General features: G+C 33.8%; 1 protein-coding gene across 3 annotated transcripts in view; it reads right to left on the bottom strand.

Moving 5' to 3' along the window:
* LOC128983546 (pyridoxal phosphate homeostasis protein-like) overlaps positions 1–27888 on the bottom strand; it is a 102755-nt gene that overhangs the window by 17065 nt on the left and 57802 nt on the right. For all 3 annotated transcript variants that reach the window (XM_054402857.1, XM_054402855.1, XM_054402856.1), the window contains exon 4: positions 10005–10147. In XM_054402857.1, coding sequence (XP_054258832.1) covers positions 10005–10147 — 143 coding nt within the window. The remainder of the gene's footprint in view (positions 1–10004; positions 10148–27888) is intronic.

The following is a 27888-nucleotide window of genomic DNA, read 5'->3' on the forward strand; positions in this document are numbered from 1 at the left end:
AATAATTGGTTTACCATCATGCATAATCTAATCATACGAAACATGTGTTGATAATTTGACAGCTTATTGTTATACAGTAGACTCCCTCTTATACGGACTCCTCGGGACCGAGGCCAGTTCGGATAACGGGGGTTTTCCGTTAAACGGACGTCCCCAAAATCTCATTAAAACGGACCGTTTAAATGCATACTCTATACAGTATTTGACTTAAAATTAGGAGAGCATTGTATTTAGACACGTAATAACTGGTCTCAAATCTTTCCCCCGAGAACAGTCGTTTCAGTACCGCCCACTTCCTGCCAATCTAGACCGGTTAAACCGATGTGCTGATAATAATTATCCGGATAAAGAGATGTCACTTCTACCGAGTGTAGTCCGGTCAAACCGATGTCCAAAAGGTGTCCGGATAAGAGGGAGTCTACTGTATTGTTATTTAATTGATTTTTCTTTGATTAAATGTTGTTGTTAACAATTTGCATTTGTGTTTAAAGTGTGTTCCTTATGTTAAGTGTGTGATTATAATGTTATGTGCTTAATCTGTACCATTAATATTAGAGAGTAAAGTGGTGTATTGATTTCATAACCATTATTTTACTAGAGACCGTTATATTTAACCACAACGGGCTCTGCTGCTAGTAGGGGGTGTATGTTTGTCTGTGCAGCTGCCACGACTAAAATACTAAACCAATACAGCCAAAATTAAGCAGAGAAATGGTTCACATATCTAGGAATGTGTATCAAATGAATAGGTGTATCAAATTAAGTCTTGAGGTGAGGTTTTCAAAATTAAATATTAATTGGTCTCCATGGAAGCATGAGAAAATTAACAATATTTATTTACCTTAGCATTGACATTTTAATGTAAACAGTCAGAACTGTTAAATGCTTCTTTCACAATTTCATACAGCTGATCCAAACAAATTGAATAAAATATTTTACCTAAATCCGTTTCTTAAAATAGATATTTCAGTTCAGTACTTAGAATTGGAAAGTTTCTCATAACAGCATTGTTTACTTACATAACAGCATAGTTTTACGTAACAACACAGGTAAAGGACCAATGAAGTTTAAGGATTGAGAGAGAAGAAGTAAAATTGTAATAATGCTTCGACTTCAACTAATCAGCTGTTTACCAATTTGATTGTTAACGGTTGTTGCAATTTGTGATTGGTACAATGTGATTGCAATACATTGTACAATTGGTACATTGTGATGAGTCGTCGCATCAATGTTAGTGGCAATGAGAGGTTATAAACAAAAACATAACCTCTCTTAGAAGTTTTGAGTAGTGATTATTAGTCATTAAAAACCGGTCGTATGTAAAGTAGTGTACACAATTGCGTTAATAGTGTTAACGAGACTCGTAGAAGTTTTTAAGTTTAAGTTTTCTTAAATTGTCTACACTTGTCATTAACACTATCTTTACACAATGCACACAACAGAACTATGTGGTAGGTTTATTTACGTCGTTGATTACGGAAAATTGTGTCACATATTTTAATGTTAACAGTAGGACAATTACAGTGTAGGTATACCGAATATTAGGTTTAAAAAATTCTTCACAGAAATATAAACTATGTATGAAATCGATAGTCATTTTGTACTATATATTATAGGTTAAGACTAGTAGATTCAGAAGGCATTGATAACGCCGACTTTACCTAGGATGATTTGAATAAACCGTTACTGTCTTGGCATCTTCCGAAACGAACACTACTCGTAGAAAATGTAAGTCTCTTTATTTAATTAATTTATTGTCTGATGTATAATTTCCAAGCCAAAAGTTTCATTTGTAAAACTATTCTTAAATCGAATGTAAATTGCCTTGAATTGTAGGCTACTTTATTTGAAATCATGTTAGTCACCTTTGCCAATCTTTTCTTTTAGCAAATCAATTATTCATGTTTCAATTGGTTTTAGAGATCAGCAAATTTTATTTTGTTAACTTATTATTATATTATAATTTTATTAATGCTCTGTGGGGTTATTTTCACAGACGAGTACGAGTGGAATAGGGAAGATTTGCCATTAGTACAACAGATTAAGGTAGTAGATATTACTATATATGTGAAAGATATGAAAGGACAGTGTAAAACTAATTTTATTATTTTTGATTACTAGAAGAGTTGATTTGATTGATTTTAATAAATAAATACTAATGTTGACATAACATGTGTTTTTTGATTTTATGAAAAACCGTGATCCAAGGCAAAAGTTAAATTGTGAGATAATCAGCCCCAAAATCTTCTATATTTATATCTAAGTACCTGGGGACCGAGCTTTGCTCGAGGAAAATCATTAGTTTACTCTGAAAGCAGTCTAAATTTTAATCAAAACCATTCCAACCATTTTTGTAAATATTCCATTTTTCAAATTTTTGCAAAAATTGAAAAAATGCTTGGTGGAGATACCATGGATTAGTAAACAGATACCAAAAATTTCATCAAAATCGGACTGCACGCTTCCTTAAGTATTGCAGTATTGAAAAGAGTCGATTTTGCTGCATTGTGACAACAATCTTCTCCCACCCAAGAGAAAAATTTTTTAGACAAATTTGCAACAATATCAAATATTGTATGCCGCAATTCAAGTTTCGTTCTCTAGGCAGCAGCAAGCAACGTGGCGTGGCGATGGTGACGAATTACGATTCATCTAGAAATATTATAAATAAAATTGAAGACTGATATTTAGAGTTTATTTATAATAATATTTGTTTTTAAGTATATACCTGATCAGTGGAAGTCCAAATTTAAGTTTGTATTTATGTATATCTGATATTTTATCTGCTCCCCTAAGTTCCGCCCCCTAGAGCCTTTCCCCCTGGAGCGACTGCTCCACTCGATCCACAGTCGCTAAGCCACTGATTATGAATACAAAATATAGACAATAAATTATTTCTTTTCAATTATTTATAATTTTTATTTTTTTATTTTTTGAGCAGTAAATAAGACCTTCAAGAAAGGTATAGCTTCTAGTTTGATGTTATGTGAATAACTTTTAGTAGGTAAAATGGCTGACAAAGATTTATTATTTATCCCATTATAGACATACCTACTGGTAACATACATTTTGTAAAATAAAAGGGTATCACAGTCTAAAACCAATGTGCATAATGAGATTAGTATCAGAGAGTTAAATGAAACTAGGTCAAATATGCAATGAAATAACCATAATCATAATCAGTACAGTTTAAACTCTTAATGAATTCAATATCTGTTGATAAACTGATAATTATTTAGTTCAGTTTATATTCTTATTGTCTATTCTGGTTTAGTGGTGGATCTAGGATTTAGTAATGGAGGAGGGGGCTAAATACCATCGGGGGGGGGGGGGGTCTGGGAGGTTTGACCTACAGCGGGGGGTTAGACAATTTTTTAAATTACTAGGCTTCCAACACACATTTGTATGCAGTCTGTGATATAAAAAATCATAACAAGATTATTTTGATTATCTCTTTAAGTTTTGCTTTAAGAAATAAATCTAATATATACAATTCTTGTGTCACAGTGTTTGTCTGCAAACTCCTCCGGAACGACTTCACCGATCGTTATGAAATTTGGTGTGTAAATTCTGTAGGTATGCGAATCGGACGTAAACTATTTCCCGTTTCGAAATTCTTAAAAGGGCTCCGCCCCAGTGGCTCTTGAGTTTCCCATGTTAACCTTATGAGAAATGGAATTAATGAATCTTAACAGCTGTTTCAATTAAACAAGTTGGTTCTGTTCTATGATGTTCAATAGCATTAAAGTTACAAGGATTACCAACAGGGTGCAGCACTATTATTTCTTTTACATTTATGACAACAGCTAATTTGCAACCAAAAGGTGAGTGAGCGTAGCGAACGAACTTCAACCTGGAGGCGAGTTAGCGTAGCGAACGAGCTAACCTGAAGGCAAGTGAGCGCAGCGAACGAGCTCCAACCTAAAGGTGAGTGAGCGTAGCGAACGAGCTCCAACCCAAAGGTGAGTGAGCGTAGCGAACGAACTTCAACCTGGAGGCGAGTTAGCGTAGCGAACGAGCTAACCTGAAGGCAAGTGAGCGCAGCGAACGAGCTCCAACCTAAAGGTGAGTGAGCGTAGCGAACGAGCTCCAATCCAAAGGTGAGTGAGCGTAGCGAACGAACTTCTACCAGGACGTGATTGAGCGATGCGAACGAGATCATCTTGAAAATTAAACGTAACGGTACTTTCTTTCCATCGGTCTGTCTTAGGGGAAACCTATAACTTAGGCGATACGAAGTTCGCCGGGTCAGCTAGTAATTAATATAAAAAAGTCATAAAGAAAGGAAGGCTTGCATCTTTCCATTTCTCCCCCTACTCATTTCTTTATGTTTAATGTTTATTCAGAATTAATTACGGAAGATTTTTTTTTATAAATGAACATTTCATAAATACGGTAATAATCAAAGCCATAAAACATAACATTTGATACACATTTTATAGTTTTTCAGGTAGTACATAAAAGATAAGTGTTTTTTTTTTTTAACTAAACAAAACAATTTAAATACAGTAATGCAATTAATTTCATATAAAAAATTACATTCTCAATTGCCATACCTCTGTTCTTCTATTGGGAAAAAACGAATGAGTTCATCACATTGCAGACACCCCTTTGATTATGCAAATGACCATGTCCATCTCTCCTATCAAATCCGTGTGACCGCTCAACGCTTGCTTACTACGAAGTCAGAAGTAAGATACCCTAGTTAAATTATTCTCTAGACAAAAATAGCTTTATTTATATTAGCAACAGAGCCCGTTGTGGTTAAATAAAACTGTCTCTAGTAAAATAATGGTTATGAAATCCATACACCACTTTACTCACTAATATTAATGGTACAGATTAAGCACATCTATACTTATTTAATACGCAAGCAGGATTTTTGTGACAATTACTCCTCCGAAACTACTGAACCGATTGACATGTTTTTGGTGTCTTTGGAAAGAGCGTAACGTGAAGTTGTGCATGAAACTTTCTTTTCAGGGAAATAATTATAGTGAGGCCATGGGGACCTTTAAAGTTTCGTATTTCTCCATAAGATTAACATGGGAAACAAAAATTGTTTTGAAACTCCAGCTGTTGTCAGAAATTAAATATTCAAAATTGGTCTCCATGGAAGCATTTTTTTTTTTTTTTTTTAACTTTATTTAATTTTCAATCTGTTCAAGTTGAACAATAAGCAAATGATATAAATAGTAATACAGTACAAAAATAACTTGAAGAACATGAGCTAGTGATTGACCACCGTCAACACTAGCTAACAAAGAGAATTTTGATAACACTTAGCCGAATCTGAATGGTAGGTCCAATATCGTATGTCGCTTCAGTCTGTAAATGGTGTTGTGATTGTCCAATAAATTAAGTGCAAGATGATTTGAATGATTTTCCAATTTTATAATGTATTTTTAACTAGATTTTGTAATTTCTTCTTTTACTGTTCGAATTTGAAGATCATTGTGAAGTGTTCTGTTGGTAACAAACCAAGGAGCGTTGACAATTTTACGTAATAATTTTGATTGGTAACGTTGAATAATTTCAATGTTTGAGGTACTTGCTGATCCCCAAAGCTGAATACCATAAGTCCAAATTGGTTTTAAAACTGTTTTGTACAGTAACAATTTATTTTGTGTACTGAGTTGTGATTTAGATCCAAGAAGCCAATTAAGTTTAGTTGTTTTTAAATTTAGATGTTGTCTTTTAGTCCAGATATGTGCCTTCCAATTAAGCTTTGCATCTAAGTGCATGCCCAAGTATTTTATTTCTGTTACTTGAGGGAGGTAAAATTCACAATGTTTACATTTGCTTTGACATTTAAATGTAAACAACCAGAACTGTCAGATGTTTATTTCACAATTTCAGACAGCCGATAAAAAAAATAAAACAACTATGTGGTAGTTTTAGATTATTTATTATAAATCTATTTCAATGATTACGAAACAGATTTTTCCCGTTGCGAAGCAAAAATTATTAGTTAGAAGAAGAACATATGTTAATTGTAAACAGTCAATGTGTAAATTATCTATGTTGTATTACAAATGTGTATAGTTTTGGATGGTGGTTGGTGTTTAATGATATAAGTTATTAGTTATTAAATTTTTATTTTAAGGATTTGGCATATATGTAAGCCTATGATAAATAACACCATTTCAGAGTTTTGCCAGTTTTTGCCTAACTCTGTCCTGTAGAGTTTAAAGTAGCCTACACCTTATTGTCTACAAATTGGCTAAATAACTTAGGTACGGTACTTTATAGAAGCTGCCAGCCTTTTTACGTTGACTTATTGTAAGCTTACCTTTTCCCGTCCATGGGCAGTTTGATTGTTAAAAATTCACCCTTTAAACTGGAATAGGACTGTGAATTGTGAGTATTTCCATTGGTTAATAATCTTTTAGTTGACTCTTTTAAAATCATTGGAAATTATGACTGTTATTAGTTTTTAAACAAGTAATTTGTTTATAAATAACTCCTGTACTTCTTTGCAATTGCTCGATTTCGAGCAACATGTACACTAGTAACATTATAATCACACACTTAACATAAGGAACACACTTTAAACACAAATGCAAAATTTGAACAACATTTAATCAAAGAAAAATCAATTAAACAACAATATAACAATAAGCTGTCAATTATTAACACATGTTTCGTATGATTAGATTATGCATGATGGTAAACCAATTATTGCCATATATAAAAATTATTGGTCTTTCTTTATTGTCTTTATTGGTCCGAGTAGGGTTAGCTCTTCTACCCGACCGATTTTCATAAATTGGCCTTAAACTAAAGGTATGGACGCAACCTTTACTTGCCATCAAGCATCAGCATTCATTTTGACGTATATTTCGAGTTATGCACAAACTGCCTCCCTGTACATTTCTTATAGGAGTTAAATTTGGGTTATTTCAAGTTCGTTTGGCTCTTCTACCCAACCGATTTTCATAATGTTAGTCTTAAAATAAACTATGCAAGCACATATTTGTCATCAAGCATCATCATTAATTTATCTAATGTATGACTCGACAAAAAAATATAAATTAGATTTTTTTACTTCAATTAAAGATGTATTCCAGCAGTTCTAATAACGTTACCCTATATGTTTTGATCTAAAAACCATTAGTGAAATACCAGCTTTCATTTGAGCTATTGATTATTAAGATTGGACTACCTAAAGCACACTGCTGAATCACGAATCAACAATAATTATAATTGTTTTAGTAGGTACTTATCTGCAATCAATGATATGTAACTCTATTTTTATTTAAATTATTTTATATGTCTTGGTCTTAAAATACTTCTAGAAATAAAGGCTTTCCTTTGAGATATTGATAGTTTTAATCAGTTAAGTTCGAGATACTGTATCGCTTAATCAGAAAACATAAATTTAATTATATCTTGAATATGGAATTTAGTTTTAGATATAGTTATTCAATTCTAATTACCTCATACTATTTGTTTTGACCTAAGAACCTTCGGTGAAATACCAGCTTCCATTTGCTTGAAACCTCAACTGTAACTGTCGACTTTGACAGGTTTCACCTAGTAAATCTTAAAAAAATCCAACTTTTGTAATTATTTGAAAATCCACATGAATTAGGCTTCCCAATGACCTATAAATTAATAAAATCGGTTCAGTAAAACTGCAGATTTAATTGTACAAAGTTTAACAACAACATCTTTAATTCAGTATTTTCTCACCACTATAAATTGGGAGGTTGCTTAACAATTTTGCAAAGATCTTTGAAATGGTGAGTAAATTGATCAAAGTAGTAGTGATATTCTGATAGAGAATAAAATTTCCTACAAATAACTATAATGTATTTCTTGAAAATACTCAATTATGGCAGCCTTAAGTTGGCTAAAAATATAAAGTTGGAAATATAAACTTGGAAAAAGGTGTTTTAAATGTATTACTGTTTTTTTTTTCTCCTCAAATATGTAATAAAATCAAACTTTCATAACTATTTGCAAATATACACGAATTAGTCTTTCCAATGACCCATTAAGGAACAAAATCGTTCCGGTAGAAGTCTAGATTTAGTTGTACAAAGTTTAACAAAAAGATATGTAATTCAGTATTTTCTCACCACTATAAATTTGGAGGTCACTTAGCTTATTGCCTATAACTTTTAAAGGAATCGACCAAAGTGGATGTGATATTCTGAAAGAGGATAAAATTTAGGCTACTGCAAATAACTACCATGAACTTCTTGAAAATACTTCCAAAAGCTGGCTACAAATAGAAACTTGAAAACATAAACTTGAAATAAGCAGTTTTTAGCGAATTTCCCATATAGGAAATAAGCTATTACCGTAGGTCTCATTATAAGACCTAGACTCGGGACCGATTTACTTTTTCGTTTTGAGGTCCCCAGAAGCCAAAAACACCATCTGTTCAAATTCATATATTTATATATATATTTATATATGTGTCCGTTAGCGCGATAACTCGAGCGTATATGATCCGATTTTGATGAAATTTGGTACTAACGTGTAAACCTACGTTTATTCAAACGAGTTCGCGAACCAGCATAATCGGACCATGGGAACAGGGGTTTAGGGGGGGTTTTATGGGGTAAAAATGGGGTTTTCCCATTTTTAACCCTAAAAATAAAAATTTTTGCAATTTCTTTCTCAACCATTTTGTAGAGCTTAAAAAAATAAATAATTTAGTATATTGAAGAGCTGTTTTATGCCTAACAGTCACGGAGAAAATTAAAAAAAATATGTAATTTAAAATTCCTGTGTTGTTCTTATGGAGAAAATGAAAACTGTTGTAGTTTACTTGTTTATGGGTATATGTTGATAAAATTTGGCAAATTTATTTATTTCATTTTATACTATTGACATATGGTCAAAAAACACTTTTTACCTTCCCCGTAGCAGCAAACCTAAGCTCTGGTTAAATCTAATGTAATTTAAATTGTGAATAAATATGTCTCATTTATGGAAATATTTTAGTAAAAATGTAATCAGACAAGTTGAAATTCGCTTAGTCTGCAGGTTTGGTGCGGCGGGGGTATTAATGTATTTTTGTTATTTTTACTTTTTCACCACAAATATTTAATAAAATCACACTTTCATAATTATTTGCAAATCTACATGAACTGGGATTTCCAATGACCCATTAATTTTAAAAATCGGTCCAGTAGAAGTCTAGATTTAGTTGTTAAAGTTTAACAAAAATATCTCTAACTCAGTATTTTCTCATAACGCAAAACTACGTAAAAATATTGCACAACATTTATTTTCTTGTAATTTTCAAAAATTGTGATTTTTTAGAGCTTGAGCTTGTTTTACCCAGCATGATCTAGTGTAAGTTGCGGAGCACGAGGCTTGTTTTATCTAGTGTAAGTTTAAGAGTCCAAGGGGAGGGGACTTAAGGGCGCGCTTTACCCCTGACGCGCTACCGAATGCAAGGTTTTTGCAAGATTTCTGTTTTCACCTGCTACATTGAAGGTAGAATCGAAGTTAAGGTCTCATATTAAAGAGGATGATATTTTATATAGTTTGTGGTTTAATTTTTTCAATTATTCTAATACACACCTTATAAACTTGAGTTGTAGGACAAGAAAAAAGGTCTTTTCAACTAGCCCTAACTTATTAAAAAAACACCATTTGAAAATTTGAAAAACGAAGAACTATAGATTGTTCTTTGTACTACTATAAGCCACTTAGAGTGCGTAGCTATCATTATTGGTTAATTTGAAAACAGGCATCTTGGACACCTCTGCAAGCGCTTCTCGCGGCGCTGTTCAATGGCGCAACATAGCTACTGAAGCCCGAGCTGAGGTAGAGCGCACCCTTAAGCCCGTTAGCCCAAATAGTACATCCGCCACTGTTCTTTTTATATCTACTCTAAGAGCCATTCTATACGGCCGTACTATCATAGAGTATACATCTTGCAATAAGGAATTGTGGTTGTGTCTGAACTGAAGTTCAGTGCTTAAACAGTAATCAAGGCAATATATCTGAAATGCAAATGTGTCTTTTCTATCTATTTGTACCTGGAAATCCGGATTCGGCCCTTGTGTAAGGTCATGATCGAATCTTCCAATTGTCATTAGACCCAATATGTTCAAATTGGGACAATTTGTAACCACATGTTTGGCTAGAGAAGCTGCTTCTGAAGGCGGTGCCCCGTTTTTGGCTAGAAATTTACATATATTTTTAAAAGCATAGTTTTGACAATCAAATTTAAATTGCAAGAGCAAGTAGTAACCCCCTCAAGATAAATTATTACATTACAGAATTCTGCATTAAAAATAAATACACACAAGCTACCATAGAGCTAATAAACTAATAAACCAATTTCTTTTATCCAACTTTTGTTGTTTTTATTTACCCCCCCCCCCCCAGGGGTGCACAGACGGGGGGTACTGTGGCGCGTTTGCGCCACAGGAATGTTTGGGGGGAGCTTATTTTAGGGGATTTTGAGGGGGGATATTTTTTTGTAGCTGTCATAATGACTGTATAGTTTTGTATAAGCAGCCCGAAAAAGTGTTTCTAAGTAGGCCTAGCTCACTATCAACACCAACAACATTTTGCCGTTCGTAATTAATATTGCTTCTAAGAATGGTAAAAACGCACTTTGTCATACAATCCTTAATATACCCAAGGGCGGTCCCAGGCGGGGGGGGGGGGGGGGTCAGGGGGTCATGACCCCCCCAAAATATTTTTTATATACATAAACTATTATACCAGGGAAACATTAATAATTTTTATTGCAAATTGTTTTACCAAATTGAAATTCGTTGTAGTCTTTACACTTGTAGCGAACGAAAGGACTAATTACAAAGTCTAACCTAAAACTTGGGATCGTTCAAGCCTGATTATGTTTTAGTACGTTATGAAAAGTAGGGAAGATCGGCAGACAACGGACGCTTTCAGCCATATATGGCAACGGCAGTGTCCGATGCTGACGTTCGACGTTCGGCTGCATTCTTCTTATTTAATTTTTCGGCATTTAATGTTATAATTCATTTTAACCCAGATGATTGAAAACTTGAATTGGGTATTGGATAAAGAAAAGAAGTTGTATCAATAGTCAAAGTTTAAAAGGTAGTTGAATATTAATTTATCTGAGTTCAGCGTTAGGAATTTGTAATTACAGTAATGTAATTCAATGATTACCATAGCAAATTTCAAAACTTTCAATATTAAATAGTATTCATATTTAGAGCACCTGATATCATATTTAAGAATAACACAACCCAATTGGCATGTTGCTAGCCACAAAACAACAAAATGGTAGTGTCTCAGACTTAGATGCGGAAGGGACGGAATTAATTCCCGGCACAACCACAAAAACGTTGCACAAAAACTTTATTCTCACGTTGACCCCTTGTAAATTGCCACTGGCACTGGTGTAGAAAAAAATGAGAACACTGAGAACCAATTCTTCAGGCGGTAGCAGTGACGGGACGCCGACGCAACGTTAGTTGGGTAGTGTACTTTGTGTAGGTTAACTGTTGCTTACTGGGCAGGTATAATGCAGTCGTGTTTGGTGCAAGTTCTTAAACACTTCTTAGATAAAATAAGTTCTCTTTTTCGAAATATTGGTCTGATTTTGGACATTTTCTGTTTAGCATGCACATCGGCACCAGTTGAAAGGGTGTTTTCGTAAATCAATAATGCTTGAATTTGTTGTAATGTTGCGGTATTCCTTTGATATTAAAACCACAAGTCTCAATAATGCAAAAACATGACATTATACAAGTTTATTTTTAGACATTTCTTTGACCTTTAAATAAACTGGGAAGCTTGAACACATTAAACTAGGTCCTCAAAATAGCTTAACAACCACTCATTTTAGCATGTTCACCCCCCAGGCCCCCCGGTGACCCCCCCAAAATATATGTCTAGGACCGCCCTTGAATATACCAGTGTCAAATTTTACTTGCTAGATATGTTTTGGAGGATCTTTAACTCCACCATTGTCAGGATTTACAAAAGATCCACTTTTGGAGGTGTCGTCAGAATACGTTACAAACATTTAACACAGAACACGAAACAATTACAGTTAGGCCTATCAATTCACGTGTGTACATTGCCGTCGGCAGGACTGGAAGTAAACTGAATCAGGTTCAGGTTAAGACGGACCGACGTGGTCTCTGGATTGTCGTCTGCGTTTTCAACAGCAAAAATGAAAATATAATGGGACTCATAATTAAGTGAGTGTTGTCACTCAAAAAAATTGTGCTATGTCTCTAGTTTTATGTATTTATATATTTAAAACTTCTCAAAGTATCTCTTATATTAATACGTGAGGGCTGTTTTTTTTGTTTTTTTTTTTTTTTTGTGAACACTACTCCTCCCTTATTTGTGGACCAATTTCAAAGTTTAAGGTGTCAAAATATTCGGCCCAATTCGTAGTTTTGCATTAAGGTTTTAGAATTCAAGTTCCTACCCCTTTCTTACCCTTACCTACCCAAAAGGGCGTGAGACCCTTTCAAAGGTCAGGTTTTCACCATAAGAATTATACATTGAACAAATTTAAAAACAAAAAAACGGCTGTATGTAAAAAGAAACTCACCTCACCTCAACTTGGGAGTAAATATTAATGTTTGTAATATTCATGAGGTTATAGATCAATCCAAACAGTTAATCAGTTTTGTTGGAAGAACAGAAAATGTCATGAGTTTAAAGAAGAAATATTAAAAACAGGAGGAGGTTATGAGGAAATTTTATATGTATGAGAAGAGTAGAAGAGAGGCGGGACAGTAAGGAATCCAGATACACAATCACTTGGAGAGATGAATAATTTTTACCAGTTCTGCTATGAAACTTATTTATCAAGTAAAAAAATCATGAAGAATATACAAATCATGTTGTCACAGTGGTAAAGAAAACCTACCTAATGTTAGATCAAATGAATAAATGCAAGAAATGTTTACTGGTAACAGCTTTTAAGTCGGGAAACATTTTTATAAAACACTAAAAAATAAGGCCTGCTTCAAAAAATGATAAAATATTTTCACAGTAAGTGTTTATTATTTCAACCCGTTATTAATAGAGTGAGTATTTCAATTAGTTACATAAGCTTTAAGTCTTTTAAAATTATCAAAATCGAAAATTATGACTGATATTACTGCAGTTTTAAATAACGCCTGTATAATAACCAGTGTTGCCACACAGCTCCGGAAGAAATCCCTCCTCACAAGCATGAAAATCCCGCTTTTTCCTCTCTAATCCGCGCACAATACGTTAAAAATACGTGCACAATCCGTGCACTCTGTAAATTAACCTAGTCTAATAATATAGCACTAGAAAACAAGTTTTCAGTTAATTTTTCACCTATAACGAAATGCAACACTCAAAATATGTTACAGGATGTTTACACTTATGTGTGCTTTCAATATTAGCATAATTGAACAGATACAAAAAAATATTCAGTGAAAAAATATAATGCTTTTACATTAATACAAAATTTTGAAAATTGCATATTCAATTAAACTAAACTTATTGTTCGAACAAACTTTACCTATAGCAGTTAAAAGTTTTAGAAATCAATAAAATGCAATATATCTCCTAAAATATTGGGTTAGAGGTAACAATAAATTAAGACAGGAGTTGTTGGTTTTCTCTTATTTGTGGTATGAATGTTGTTTTGACGAGGAAACGTACTGTTTTTTTGTTCTGAGTCCTGAATGAATTTGTGTCGTAAGTGTATTTATATTTGACAGTAATTAATTTGACAAACATAAACTCAAACAACTTTTGTTTTTTTGCTTTTCTGGGGAAACGGTGCTTAGTGAAAAAAATATAATTTTAGCGAGACGTCCGTGATTGATATATTTTACCCTTTGCTTTATTAAAGCTTATGTTATGTTGGTCGTTGGTTAGTTTGTTTTGTTTCTGTTTGTACTTTGTTTTGTTTGCCTGTTTGGTTAGGTTAGCAGTGTTGCCACAAACCAACGTCCAGAGGAAAATCACTAGAACGGGTAGTAAAATATCCCCAGAAAACGATTAAATCTCTAGAAGTGACAACCTGATTATAGGATTCGTCATTCGTAGACATAGAAGTAAAGGGAGTGAAGAGAACAATAAGTAAACAAAAAAACATCATCGATCATTCTTGAATGCACTATAATATAATCCTTAGTTCCTACTCATAAAGAAAGTGCTCCTCTTGAGTCACATAGTACAAAGTGTCCTGATTTGCCGTTGAAATTCCCATATATTTTAAAATACTTTACAATTGGGTGAAATCTGCGCAAAATCCGCTCACAACCCTAATCCGTGCAGCCCCCCAAAATCCGCGCAAAAAGCGTAACTACGCGCAAAACGGCAACAACGATAATAACGGTTCTTGACAATTGATTGATTTTGAGCACTCATAGAAGATGACTGTTATTTTTTAATATCTCCTGTATAATACCGGTACTAGACAATTGCTCGATTTCGAGCAACAGGCACACTAGTTTAATAAATTTCCTTTCGCATAGTACTGTAGAATTCAAGACCATCATTTATATCTAGCATAAAAATTGGTTATTATGGTCAATAATTTTGAATGGAAAACTCAATTATGAATCCCATTATATTTTCAACACTCTCCTCTGTCACTACAATTAGTCCAATCGACGTCCAATGTCACAAGGACTTACAGGACACAGATGAGTAAATAACTAAGATAATAATTGCAGTAGGCTAACCTTCATCAGAACACTCTTTAGTGACTCTTTACTGACTTACAGACGAGATTGATTGTATATCATGCATTGTTCGCTTCTTCAATGCAGTATGGTGTTGAACTTTGGGGAGGTAGTTCAGGTATGTAGTCTGTTTTAAAATTACAAAAAAAGTATCTTAGAATCATGACAAATTCTAAACCTAGAACATCCTGTAAATCTATTTTTAGGGAACTCAAAATTTTAACACTATCATCTATGTACATTAGTAAATGTCTGTTTTATGTCAAATCTAACTTTAATATGTTAATGGAAGATCAACACATTCACAATTATCAGACTAGGAACAGAAGTGATTTCCAGTTTCCTGTTCATAGATTAAGTTCCTTTGAAAAGTTGCCACAGTATTTTGGAAAAAAAATTATATAATAAGCTACCAAACAGGATAAAGAATATTGATAATGATCATAAGTTTAAGAAAGAAGTTCAGTCCCTGCTGCTAAACAAAGTATACTATTGTGTAAATGATTTCTTATGTGACACTTTGTAATATGATGTAAATATGTATATAAAATTAAGGCATTTGATTAAGTTTTTGCCAACAAAACAAAGACCAGGCCGTGGTTGGGGTTGAGTATGCAAAATTATTCGGACGCACTTTCTCTTTTGATTGTTGTCAAGGACACTTTGGACAGTAAGAAAACGCATGTTGCCACGATCGGCGTTGGTCGAGTACCAATATGGCTGCCATCCAATATGGCGGACCACCTGACTTGACCTTTATCAAGAAAAATGCAAATAACTCCATCGTTTTTTGACCGATTTTGATAATTCTTTTATAGTTGAAAAGAAGAAGAAATTTGCTTTAAGAGTCTCCATTACACTTATAGTAATATCCCGTTTAAAAAAGTGATAAATTAGATTTCAATAAAGATTTTACTTTTTAAACTGATTAAATATACATTGAGTTGATTATATTTAAGTTTTTACTGACGAAATATGTCCGAACTCATCCTGTAGCTGCTTGGGTAACAAAAACGTAATTATCCTTTATCATGTAATAACCAAAATCTAATAATTTGTAATTTAATAGTCCATATATTATTAATGTTATTAATTTACAACGAAACACAATTGGAGAAGGTACGTTTTTAAAAAAGAGCAATGCAAGAAAAACTTCATGTAACGATTGGGTAAACAGATTTTTTAGGGTAATTCGACCCTGCTGAGTACAAATCTGCGTGTTGCCAAAGCGAAATTTGAACCGGAAATGCGGTATCCAAGATGGCGGCCAGACCCTGTTTGCCCCATTACTCTTTTGTTATTTGGCCTAAAATATCGGTTTAAACATCTGAGTAGAGGTTTTCTCAGGTGCCAAACACATTGCAATACTCAAAATCTACTTACATCAACTTTTAAGAGCATATGTTCCAAGATGGCACCCAAGATGGCGTCCTAAAACTCTGTTTACGCAAATCTCTCTTCTTAGTTGGCCTAAAATAATAGTTTTAACATCTGCATAGGGGTTTTATCGGAGTGCAAACACATTACAATACTCCAAATTTACTTACATAAACTTTTAGGTGCATATGTTCCAAGATGACACCTAAGATGGCGTCCTAAAACTCTGTTTTCGCATATCTCTCTTATTAGTTGGCCCAAAATCATTTAAACGTCTGCATGGGGGTTTTATTGGAATGCCGAACACATTTCAATATTCAATACGTAATTACAACAACCCTTGAGGTAATATTTTCCAAGATAGCACACAATATGGCCGCCAAAAAACTCTGTTTCCGTATATCTGCCTTGTTTGTTTGAAATTATTATTTAAACGTCCATAAAGGTTTTTCTTCTGATGCCAAATGGATTTTTACACTCATTATATACTTCATAAGATTGCTGTGTAGGACCTAGGTTCTAACATCAGCTGCCAAAACTTCTGTCCTTGGAAGAGAACAAGAAATATGAGAAAAAGGCCATCTAAGAGAAAATAAATTGTTAATTGCAATTTTTAAAAGAAGATATGAACAAAATGAATGAACCATTTAAAAGAGTCAAACATTGTCGAGAACGGTAGCACAGTTTGGTGCAAGTCTTTCGATTCTTCTTGCGCGTTTACTTTGTAGATATACACTTGGATAAACAATTACATCCAAGGATATCTGTGGAGGCTTTTGGGACTGACAAGGATCTCACAAGGATAGGATGCACTGGTGTCAGTGAAGCCCCCAGCTATATGACTCTGAGCCATCTTCACCGGCCGGAAAAGATGAGCATTTTCCAACACGTTCTAATGGAATGTTTTTAAAATTTTCAGTACAACAAATTATTTAGTTTGTAAAACCATTGATGATAGTATGCCCCTACTAAAGATCGTGTCTTTACCTAACAACATCTTAGGATGTTGCAGTCACCGTAGATTACGTGTTGGAGGCAAGGCTTCCTGAATTCTTATAACACCAAAAAGAAGATGTGTTTCAAGCGCTTGAAAGATATCCTAGGATGTAATTGTTTATCCAAGTGTATATCTACAAAGTAAACGCGCAAGAAGAATCGAAAGACTTGCACCAAACTGTACTACCGTTCTCAACAATGTTTGACTCTTTTAAATGGTTCATTCATTTTGTTCATATCTTCTTTTAAATATTGCAACTAACAATTTATTTTCTCTTAGATGGCCTTTTTCTCATATTTCTTGTTCTCTTCCAAGGACAGAAGTTTTGGCAGCTGATGTTAGAACCTAGGTCCTACACAATCTTATGAAGTATATAATGAGTGTAAAAATCCATTTGGCATCAGAAGAAAAACCTTTATGGACGTTTAAATAATAATTTCAAACAAACAAGGCAGATATACGGAAACAGAGTTTTTTGGCGGCCATATTGTGTGCTATCTTGGAAAATATTACCTCAAGGGTTGTTGTAATTACGTATTGAATATTGAAATGTGTTCGGCATTCCAATAAAACCCCCATGCAGACGTTTAAATGACTATTTTGGGCCAACTAATAAGAGAGATATGCGAAAAAAGTGTTTTAGGACGCCATCTTAGGTGTCATCTTGGAACATATGCCCCTAAAAGTTTATGTCAGTAGATTTTGAGTATTGCAATGTGTTTGCAATCCGATAAAACCCCTATTCAGATGTTAAAACTATTATTTTAGGCCAACTAAGAAGAGAGATATGCGTAAACAGAGTTTTAGGACGCCATCTTGGGTGCCATCATGGAACATATGCTCTTAAAAGTTGATGTAAGTAGATTTTGAGTATTGCAATGTGTTTGGCACTTGAGAAAACCTCTACTCAGATGTTTAAACCAATATTTTAGGCCAAATAACAAAAGAGTAATGGGGCAAACAGGGTCTGGCCGCCATCTTGGATACCGCATTTCCGGTTCAAATTTCGCTTTGGCAACACGCAGATTTGTACTCAGCAGGGTCGAATTACCCTAAAAAATCTGTTTACCCAATCGTTACATGAAGTTTTTCTTGCATTGCTCTTTTTTTAAAACGTACCTTCTCCAATTGTGTTTCGTTGTAAATTAATAACATTAATAATATATGGATTATTAAATTACAAATTATTAGATTTTGGTTATTAAATGATAAAGGATAATTACGTTTTTGTTACCCAAGCAGCTACAGGTTGAGTTCGGACATATTTTGTCAGTAAAAACTTAAATATAATCAACTCAATGTATATTTAATCAGTTTAAAAAGTAAAATCTTTATTGAAATCTAATTTATCACTTTTTTAAACGGGATATTACTATAAGTGTAATGAAGAATCTTAAAGCAAATTTCTTCTTCTTTTCAACTATAAAAGAATTATCAAAATCGGTCAAAAAACGATGGAGTTATTTGCATTTTTCTCGATCAAGGTCAAGTCAGGTGGTCCGCCATATTGGTACTCGACCAACGCCGATCGTGGCAACATGCGTTTTCTTACTGTCAAAAAAACAATCAAAAGAGAAAGTGCGTCCGAATAATTTTGCATACTCAACCCCAACCCCGGCCTGGTCTAAATTGTATCATGTATATTTTGCTTTTAGTTTTTAAGATGTTGACATGTCACCTGTTTAACCAGCTGTGCTGGGGAGGAAAATGTATTGTGACAAATAAAGAATCTGAATCTGAATCTAGTTAGCATGTACAAGTAGGCTATTTAGGCTATATTTATAACCTATGCCAGGCTGCACTATATTTATCAGCTTTTGAAAACACATACGACAATCCAGAGACCACGTCTTTCCGTCATATTCATATTCAAACATCTTCATTCGTAAATCATGTACATTGGTGGTACAGTGAATAGTGTCAGAATACTTAAAATAAAAATACTATTTCTATTTATGGGAGGTGGAAAATTCATCAAAAGAATATAATGCTAGATTTATTAAATGCTCCTTTAGAATTTTCTTGAATTTAGATAGGTTCGTTTTTTTTATGAATTCAGCGACAAATTTTAGAAAATCATTACCAGCATATGAGGATTTTTTTTCAAAAAATTTTAATTTGTGAGGCTTGACAAACTCCCTTCTCCTCCTAAAATTATAAGAATGCACTGAATTTATTACTTGCTCAGATTCATTTTTTTTTTTTTTGCGATAAGAACTGTTTCATAAATATATTGCCCATAAACTGTAAAAATTTGTAATTTCTTAAAATGTTCTTTTGCCAAATCATCTCGTTTAAGATTAAGCATAATTCTGATAGCTTCTTTTTGTCGCTTCAGAATACTATCCATATTTAATATTTTTGATGATCCATATAATGCTAAACCGAATGAAATATGGGAGTGAATGTGTGCAAAATATATACTTTTTAGGGTTTTCAAATTACAATAAAAGGACATTTTTGATAATGCGAACATTCCAGAGTTAGTTTTGGTTCAAACTTTCTGTGTGTGTTTATCCCAATTCAAATTTTCATCTATTGTTAATTGCAGAAAATTGATCTGATGTTCCTTTTGAATGTTATTTGAGTTGTAAGTTATTATTGGCTCTTTTGTAATTCTGTTCTGAAATTTATAAATTTAGTTTTTTGTGAATTTAATAATAAGTTATGATTGTAGAAATAGTTCCCAATATTCTCTAATTCTACATATGTAAGAATTTCAGCTTCTTCTGGAGAGTTAGATGATACAATCAAATTAGAATCATCAGCATAAAGACATAATTTAGAATTTTGCTTGTAGGTTAAAGTATCTTCCATGCCCTTAAGGTAACACAAAAAAAGCAAAGGCCCCAAAATTGAACCTTGTGGCACCCCAAATTTAATTGGTTGATAAGTTGATGATGATTTGATAATTCTATTATGATTTGTCAAATGGGTAATTTCCACGAATTGAGATCTATTTGTCAAATAGGAAGAAAACCAATTTAGAGCTCTTTTTGATATTCCAATTATTTTAAGTTTTTCTAGTAATTTACTATGTTTTACACTATCAAACGCTTTAGAAAGGTCCATAAATATGCCAATTGTATAATGTATAATGCTAATTGTATAATCCTTTGTCTACAACTGATTCAATGACTGATTCGATAAAAGAAACAGCTGTGCTCACAACTGATCTTCCATTCCGGAATCCATGCTGATTATCATCCAAAATATTAAATTTTTCCAAGAACTCTGATAATTGTAAGTATACGGCTTTTTCATTCACTTTAGAAATTGAAGGAAGAACAGACACTGGGCGATAATTGGATATATTTTCAGGGTTATTTTTTTTGTGTAAAGGAATTATTTTTGCCTGCTTTAATATGTTAGGAAAAATGCCTGAAACAAGCGAAGAATTGATCAGATGACATACAATTTTGGTGATATAGGTTTTTGCAGCCTTTATTATTGTTACAGGAATTTCGTCATGCCCACTGGAGTGTTTATTTTTTAAAGATTGAATTATTTTTTCCACCTCCCTTACAGTGATCGGTTTCAGTTCAAATTTTGGCTTTACAAACAAGTCATCGATAAAATCAGCTTTCACATCAGCCGTCACATTCTGATTGTTACAATTTAAATTTAAATCTAAATCTGTAACCATGTTGCTAAAATAACCATTAAACATATTTGCAATTTTACCAGGGTCGAAAATTGTTTCTGAATTTTGTTTTAAAATTATATTTTTTAATGGTTTCTTGTCGTTTTCCCCAACTTCAGAGTTGATTATATTCCAGATGGTTTTCTGAATGTTTTGGGAATTTCCAATTTTTTGTTGGAAATATCTGTGTTTAGCCTTATTTAGTTCTCTTTTATAAGTAGTCTTTTCCTGATGTAAAAAATCTTCTAGACTATTACTTTTATTACTACGATATTCCTTAGTCAGTTGAATAATATGCTGTTGTTTCATCTTTAATTCTTTAGCTATCCATGTATGTTTTTTATTTCTCTTTGTAACCAATATTTTTGGAAAAGCCTGATCAAAATAGTAAGAAAAAAATTTAAAAAAGACCTCATACTTTGTTTCTACCCTGGAATTATATACATCGAGCCAAGATTCATTGGAAAGTAATTGTGTAAAAAGATTAATGTTTTCAGGTGAAAATTTAAGCAACTCTTTATTAATCGGTAAATTTACGGTTTTCATAGAATGTTGGCATTTTACTTTTAATAGCTGTCCATCATGGTCAGATAAGAAAGTAACCAGACCTTCTACCTTTAAGTCAGATAATTTAATATTTTTTATCAAAAAGTTGTCTATTGCTGTCTCCGAATTATCTGTAACTCTTGTAGGGAAATTAACAAGGTACCTCATATTTTTGCTTTCTAACATAAATAAAATAAATAAATAAATAAATAAGGTCTTTATTTCCAAGCGTTCATCAAAGTACAAACTCTGTTTTTCATTACTACTTTGGTCCAATTAAGTAAATAAAACAATACAATAGTCTATTCATAAAATCAAAAATAAAATTATCTATACAGTTTAGGTAAACATTTCCTTTACACATTTCTTAAACCTATTACAACTGTATTCTTTTAAAGTGGGTGGCAAAGCATTGTACTTTTTTGGGCCAAAGAAACTAAACCCCTTCTTCCCCGTTTCCAGTTTTGTCTTTGGCAAGTGCAACAGACTGTCCTGTCGAGTACTGTGTTCACTTATTTCATGTCTAAATACCAACTTTTTCCTAAGGTATTCAGGTTTTCCCGTCTGAAGAACTTTGTGGACCAGATTTACAGTTTGTATGTCAGAGTACCCCATGATTGACAACACCTTGGCACTCAATCTGTGCTCACTAATGTGATCAAATTTTTTTCAGATTGTAGACAAATCTAAGCACTCTGTTCTGCAGCCGGGTAAGGCTGAATTAGGCTTTAGAATATGCCTTAAGATCATCAGATTTTCCCGAGTAAGGCAACAGGAAAAAGCAGGAAGAGCATAGTATATAACAGGAAAAATGGTTGAGCGGACAATTTCCAACTTAGAAAGTTCTGGCAAAATTTAGCTTAGTCTGCGAAGAGTTGTCAAACGTATTGTTACTGTTTTACAGATAGCTTTGACATGGTGATAAAAATCAAGTTGTGAATCGAGAGTGACACCTAGAATCTTAAGAATATTACTTGAAATCAGTGGTTTTCCATCAACAAAGATACACTGTTCAACACAACTATTCACTGAGTGGGCACCAGAAGATGGCCTATCTACAAGCAAGACAGAACACTTACTGGAGTTCAATAGCAAACCATGGTCATTCGACCATCTATTTACACTCTCTAAATCATTGTTGATACAACGAATAGTCTTAGCTGTTTCTGAGGGCTTATAAGAAATTAGCAGTTGGGAATCATCGGCATAAGAGTGTAAAGAACAGTGACTCAATTTATCTTTCAAATCTGCAGTGTATATAAGGAATAGAATAGGCCCCAAGCAACTGCCTTGAAGAACACCGACAAACCTTGGAAGTGCTGACGAGAGCTGTCCATTAACCTTTGTACATTGAGTACGCCCGGTCAAGTACGATGAAAACCACCTCACTGAGATGTCGTTAAACTGATAAAACCTCAGCTTTGCAAGAAGCAACTCGAAATTTACCGAATCAAACGCCTGAGAGAAGTCAAGAGAAGTCATCACACTGTTTAGGCCCTTATCTTTTGCAACGATAATTTCGTCAATAACATTGAGAAGAGCTGAACAAGTGCTAAACCCCTGCCTGAAATCTAACTGTGTTTCAGGAAGTAATCCTTCAGATTCTAAATGAAAGACTAATTGCTTGGCCACAACCTTTTCCAGTATTTTGGACATAACAGGGAGGATCGAAATAGGTCGGAAGTCAGAAACCAAAGAAGGGTTTAGGGTTTTTGGGAGAGGAACTACCACGCTCTGCTTCCAACTAGAAGGAAAACTTCCAGTGCTCAGTGATACATTGATCAAATGAGTAATTGCTCCAATACAAAAAGGGCTCAAACCTCTGATCATTTTTATTGATATTCCATCCACCCCAAATGCAGTACTTGTGATACTGTTCATCATATCCTTCACCTTACTTTCTAAAACAGGAGAAAAAGTAAATGGTGATTTTATCCCTGCACATTTATTGCTGCTAAAGAATCTCAGTGTTTCGGTGCTCACAGTCTTGCTACAACCCATAGTTGAGAAATAATGGTTTAAATCTTCTAGTCCAACAGAATGGTCTTTTGCTTCAACAGAGCTCATTACACCTCCAGCTCGTAAAGTGGTCCAAAATGTCTTAGGCTGTTTTGTATTCAAATTCCCAGAAAAAATAATTTCTCTTAGCTAATCTTATGGCCACATTTAGTGCATTGCGGGCTCTGCAGTAAGCATTTCTTGAAGCCTGTGTTTTCACATCTGTTGTAACAATCTATGTCTGCTGTCCAATACTAAAACATCAATATTCAGGTCACCTGCTACAATAATTTTATCATATTTTTTATTAAAATAATCAATTAAAATATCTAACCTGTCCAGAAAAATATTTACATCTGATCTAGGTGACCTGTAAATACCAATAATGAGATATTTTTGCTTATTAATACTAAATTTACAGGCACAAAATTCAAATTGCAACTCTTCAAGTAGAACATTACAAATTGCATCCGGCACCGAGTCCCTCCTCAGCTCAAAACTCTTCTCTGCCAAAATAATAACCCCTCCTTTAGACTTTACTTTTCTAGAAAAACTAGATTTTACTGAATAAGAATTTAAATTAACCCTTTTTATTTCCTCTTCTTTCGTGTCATGTTCTGATAAAACAACTATATGGGGATTTACTTAGTCTAAAATTGCCTGTAGTGAATTTAACCTAGAAGGGAGGTGTTGAATGTTCTGGTGAAAAATTTTGATAAAATTATGTTGTGATTTTATTTGATTGGTGTGGTGGTTTGTAGAATTGAGTTTAAAGCTTAGAAAGATGACTGCGCCGCCCCACAGTTATGCATAACTGTATCCAACCCAGCACTGACCCCACTTCCATCACCATTACTCTGCTTTAACACTTCACTGTATGATAGGTCGCCAGGTGCCACAGTAACTTGCTCTGTTTGAGTTGATGTCTGCTCCGTGAGTTGATCAGCTGCTCTTGTCTCCGTCGTGGACACTGGAGTAGTTGCAGCCTCATTAGGTGTTACATTGGCAGTGATGTCTCCAGCTTTAGCTGTGTCCAGTTGAGGTGGTGAAAGGTGTCCCTGTTTTTTGTTGATAAAGTCTTTCAGTTGACAGACAAAGTCTTTGTGGGATAAGCCATTCTTTTAAGTCTGACCAGGATTGTGACCGTATGAGACTATTGTGACTTTAGCCTTAGTAATTTGTTGGAACTTGATGTTGTTTATAAAGTGATTTAAATCTATCTTGTCCCGAACACAACCAATTGGGGAGCAGATGAGGTGTTCTAGCTTCTTCCTCCTAAAACTGTCGGTTAGGTCTTTAAAGGCAGTATCATAGTCACTTTTGTAAGGTTTTTCAAAATATCTTGCTTTTGTTATTAGACTATACACGGCTGCTCCATTATGGTGATTTTGTATAGCCAAGTGACTGGTTAAGCGCTGTGATGGTTTAGGCTTTCCGAAATAAGACTTGAACACTACCGCTACCCCAGCAGTCATGTGGCCTGGATCAGAGAAATCGGCAGAGATGCTGTGTGCAAAACCAATTTTCTTGTTTTTTTTATGTTGTTGAAAAATATTACCAATGTGAGTTTCAACTAACTTTATAGGCATGGCATCATTATAAGGCTCTGTCATTTTAGCTACCTTCTTCTTAGCTCCTGATTTACTTAAGATTACATCGGCTGAGTATATCCGCAACAACATATCCCTTATCGCAAACGCTAATTTTTTCTTGCCTCTTATGTTGAAATGGAGTCCTTGCCGTCCAAAATGAAAACTTTGAAATTTATTGCTGTCTAGGTCAACAAGATGAACATTTTGCATTCGCTCAGTTAGCTCTCCAATATAAGCATTAAGGAGATTTATTTTATTTTGAACTGGATCCATGATATCAGCATCGAACCTCTGAGGAACTGTAGTCAAAATCACAGTTTTTTTTTCTACTAATCTCGATAAGCTTTTTCTCCAGGTCTCTGTAAACTGACTCAAAGTTACCACAGAAAGAGTCATAGGTACCGTTCCACCCATGAGGATAATAATGTCATCCAACGAACCCTGTGCTGCTTCTACAACACTTAGTAATGGTGCATTGGGGAGAACGGTTCCACTTGCTTCAATTTCACCCTTCCCAGCATTTTCAATAAATTGCTGAACACCCCTTCCTTGACTGTCCGAGTAAACTGAAAGCTTAATTTTCTTATTAAATATCCCTCCCACTTTTGTCTTAATATTTTCAGTCTTGTTTTTAAGATATGGCTTCCTAATGACAAATGAAGGTTGTTGTGATGTAAGTGTTGCTTTTTGATCAGTCAAAACATTAAATCGATTTGAAGTGACAAATGGATTTTCTTGAGTATTTTTGATTGTATGTTGAAGTTCTTTTGTCCTTCTTGTTGTTCTTTTTTGTTCTTTTTTCTTTGACTGTTTTATCTCCCATAATGATCCAGGAAGTATGACAACAGGTTTGGACTGCACTCTTTCACTTTTTTCTTCTTTTGTAACTGTTTTTTTCACCATCAACTTAAAAATATTATTTTCATCCACCTTAAGCATAGGATTATAATACATTATAGCTAGTTGAGAACGCTTAAGAATCAAGAGTACTTTCCAACAGTGGTGGAAAGAGACTATGGAGTGAATCAAGTAACTCCTGCTGGATAGCCTGAATGAGGATTTCTGTAACCTGATTAATTTTACTTCCAGTCCTGCCCGCGGCATTATACATGCGTGAATTGATAGGCCTGGGAGTGGCGAGCAACAAGTCTGTCTTATTTCGTGACTCTGCCTATGATTGTGAAACAATATACTTTTTGCTATAGAATTATTAATGCACTTAAAGCTGTTTGAATTCTTAAGCCCTGTAAAAATTAACACCACCTAATACGTTGTACATTTTGAAGACGTTGTCTATTGCAATACTGAGCACATGTTGGCTGACAATACAGATTTTGAATTTTAAATTGAAAAACTTCTAATTCGTCCATTAGTTAGATATGTATTGTTAAATGACGTTTCCTATTAAACATCTAATTTTTATTATCAGCAAGTCTGTTTTTCATACCTCAAGTTTACTAAATACTTGAAATTCTCGTTTTATGAGGTAAAGGGAAAATTGTCAGATAAATTGGTGGGGGGAGGGTAGGTTTAAATAGACGGCAGCATAAATTGCACATAAATAACACTACTCCTTTGGCTTGGGGGGGGGGGGGATTGCGCCTCTGGGTTTGGGGGGGATTGGCACCTCTGACCCCTCCTCACCCTTGTCACAATCCAAATAGCAAATCATAATAAGGCTGCAAACACCAGACTATTATTTTAATTATTGTCATTTTCACTTTTAAATAGTTACGAGCTGCTATAGATCTACCCATACTTTGCAACGGGGGTAGCACTCGAAGTAGAATAATGCTTTACTTTAAATATGCTCTACGAAAGTTACACATCTACTATTTATTTTAGAAACAGAATTCTTCCTAACATTTAACTACATAAGGAGTTCCAATTATCTAGACAGCCATAGCCACTGATAAGTGGCACTGATGTGTGTTTGAATATACAGGATGGTTATAAATACCCCTGCCGCAGCAAACCTGCAGACTAAGCGAATTTCCATTTGACTGATTTGATTTACACTGAAATGTCTACTTAAAAATATAACATTTATTCCCGATTTAAATAGAATTAGTTTAACAAGTACTTAGGTTTGCTGCATCATGGAGAGTAAAACTTTTTTTTTGTAAAATGTTAATAGTTAGTAAGAAATAAAAACATTTTCCAAATTTGATCAAAACATGTTCATAAACAAGCAAACTACAACAGTTTACTTATTCTCCATAAGAATAACATGGGAATTTTAAATTTACAATTTTTTGGAATTTTCTCCGTAACCATTAGGCGCATAATAACGCTTCAATATACTAAATTATTTGTTTTTTTAAGCTCTACAAAATAGTTTGGAAAGAAATTTCAAAATTTTATGTTTTTTGGGTCAAAAATAGGAAAAACCCATTTTTACCCCATAAAAGCCCCCATAAACCCCTGTTCCCATGGTCCGATCATGCTGGTTCGCGAACTCGTTCGAATAAACGTAGGTTTACACGTTCGTACCAAATTTCATCAAAATCGGATCATTTTTGCTCGAGTTATCGCGCTAACGGACACATATATATATATCTATATATAAATATATATATATATATTAATATATATATATATATATATGAATTTGAACGGATGGTGTTTTTGGCCTCTAGGGACCTCAAAACGAAAAAAAAAATCGGTCCCGGGTCCAGGTCTTAACATGAGTACTACGGTAATAGCTTATTCCCTATATGGGAAATTCGCTAAATATTCCCTATATGGGAAATTCGCTAAAAACTTTTTCAAACAACCATAACATTTTTATTTTCCCACATAAAGTTGTGAAATAACCACCAAAGACTAGAATCAGAATCCATTTATTGTCATTTGTCAACATTACATTGCTATAGACAACGTCAAAGAACATAAGAAATACAGTAATATGCAGTATTTATATATAGATACAAAGAAATAGTACAATGTATTTGTCATAACAGATTAAAATTTATATGCAAGAAATTCATCAAGAGAATAAAAAGATTTAATTGTAAACCAGCTTGACAATTTGATTTAAATTGTTGAATTTCGAGGATTCTGATCTTTTGTGGAAATTTA

The sequence above is a fragment of the Macrosteles quadrilineatus genome, unplaced genomic scaffold (genome assembly GCF_028750875.1).
Source record: "Macrosteles quadrilineatus isolate MER2022 unplaced genomic scaffold, UCM_ALF_1.0 Scaffold_1__1_contigs__length_201487025, whole genome shotgun sequence".
Taxonomy (NCBI): Eukaryota; Metazoa; Arthropoda; class Insecta; order Hemiptera; family Cicadellidae; genus Macrosteles; species Macrosteles quadrilineatus.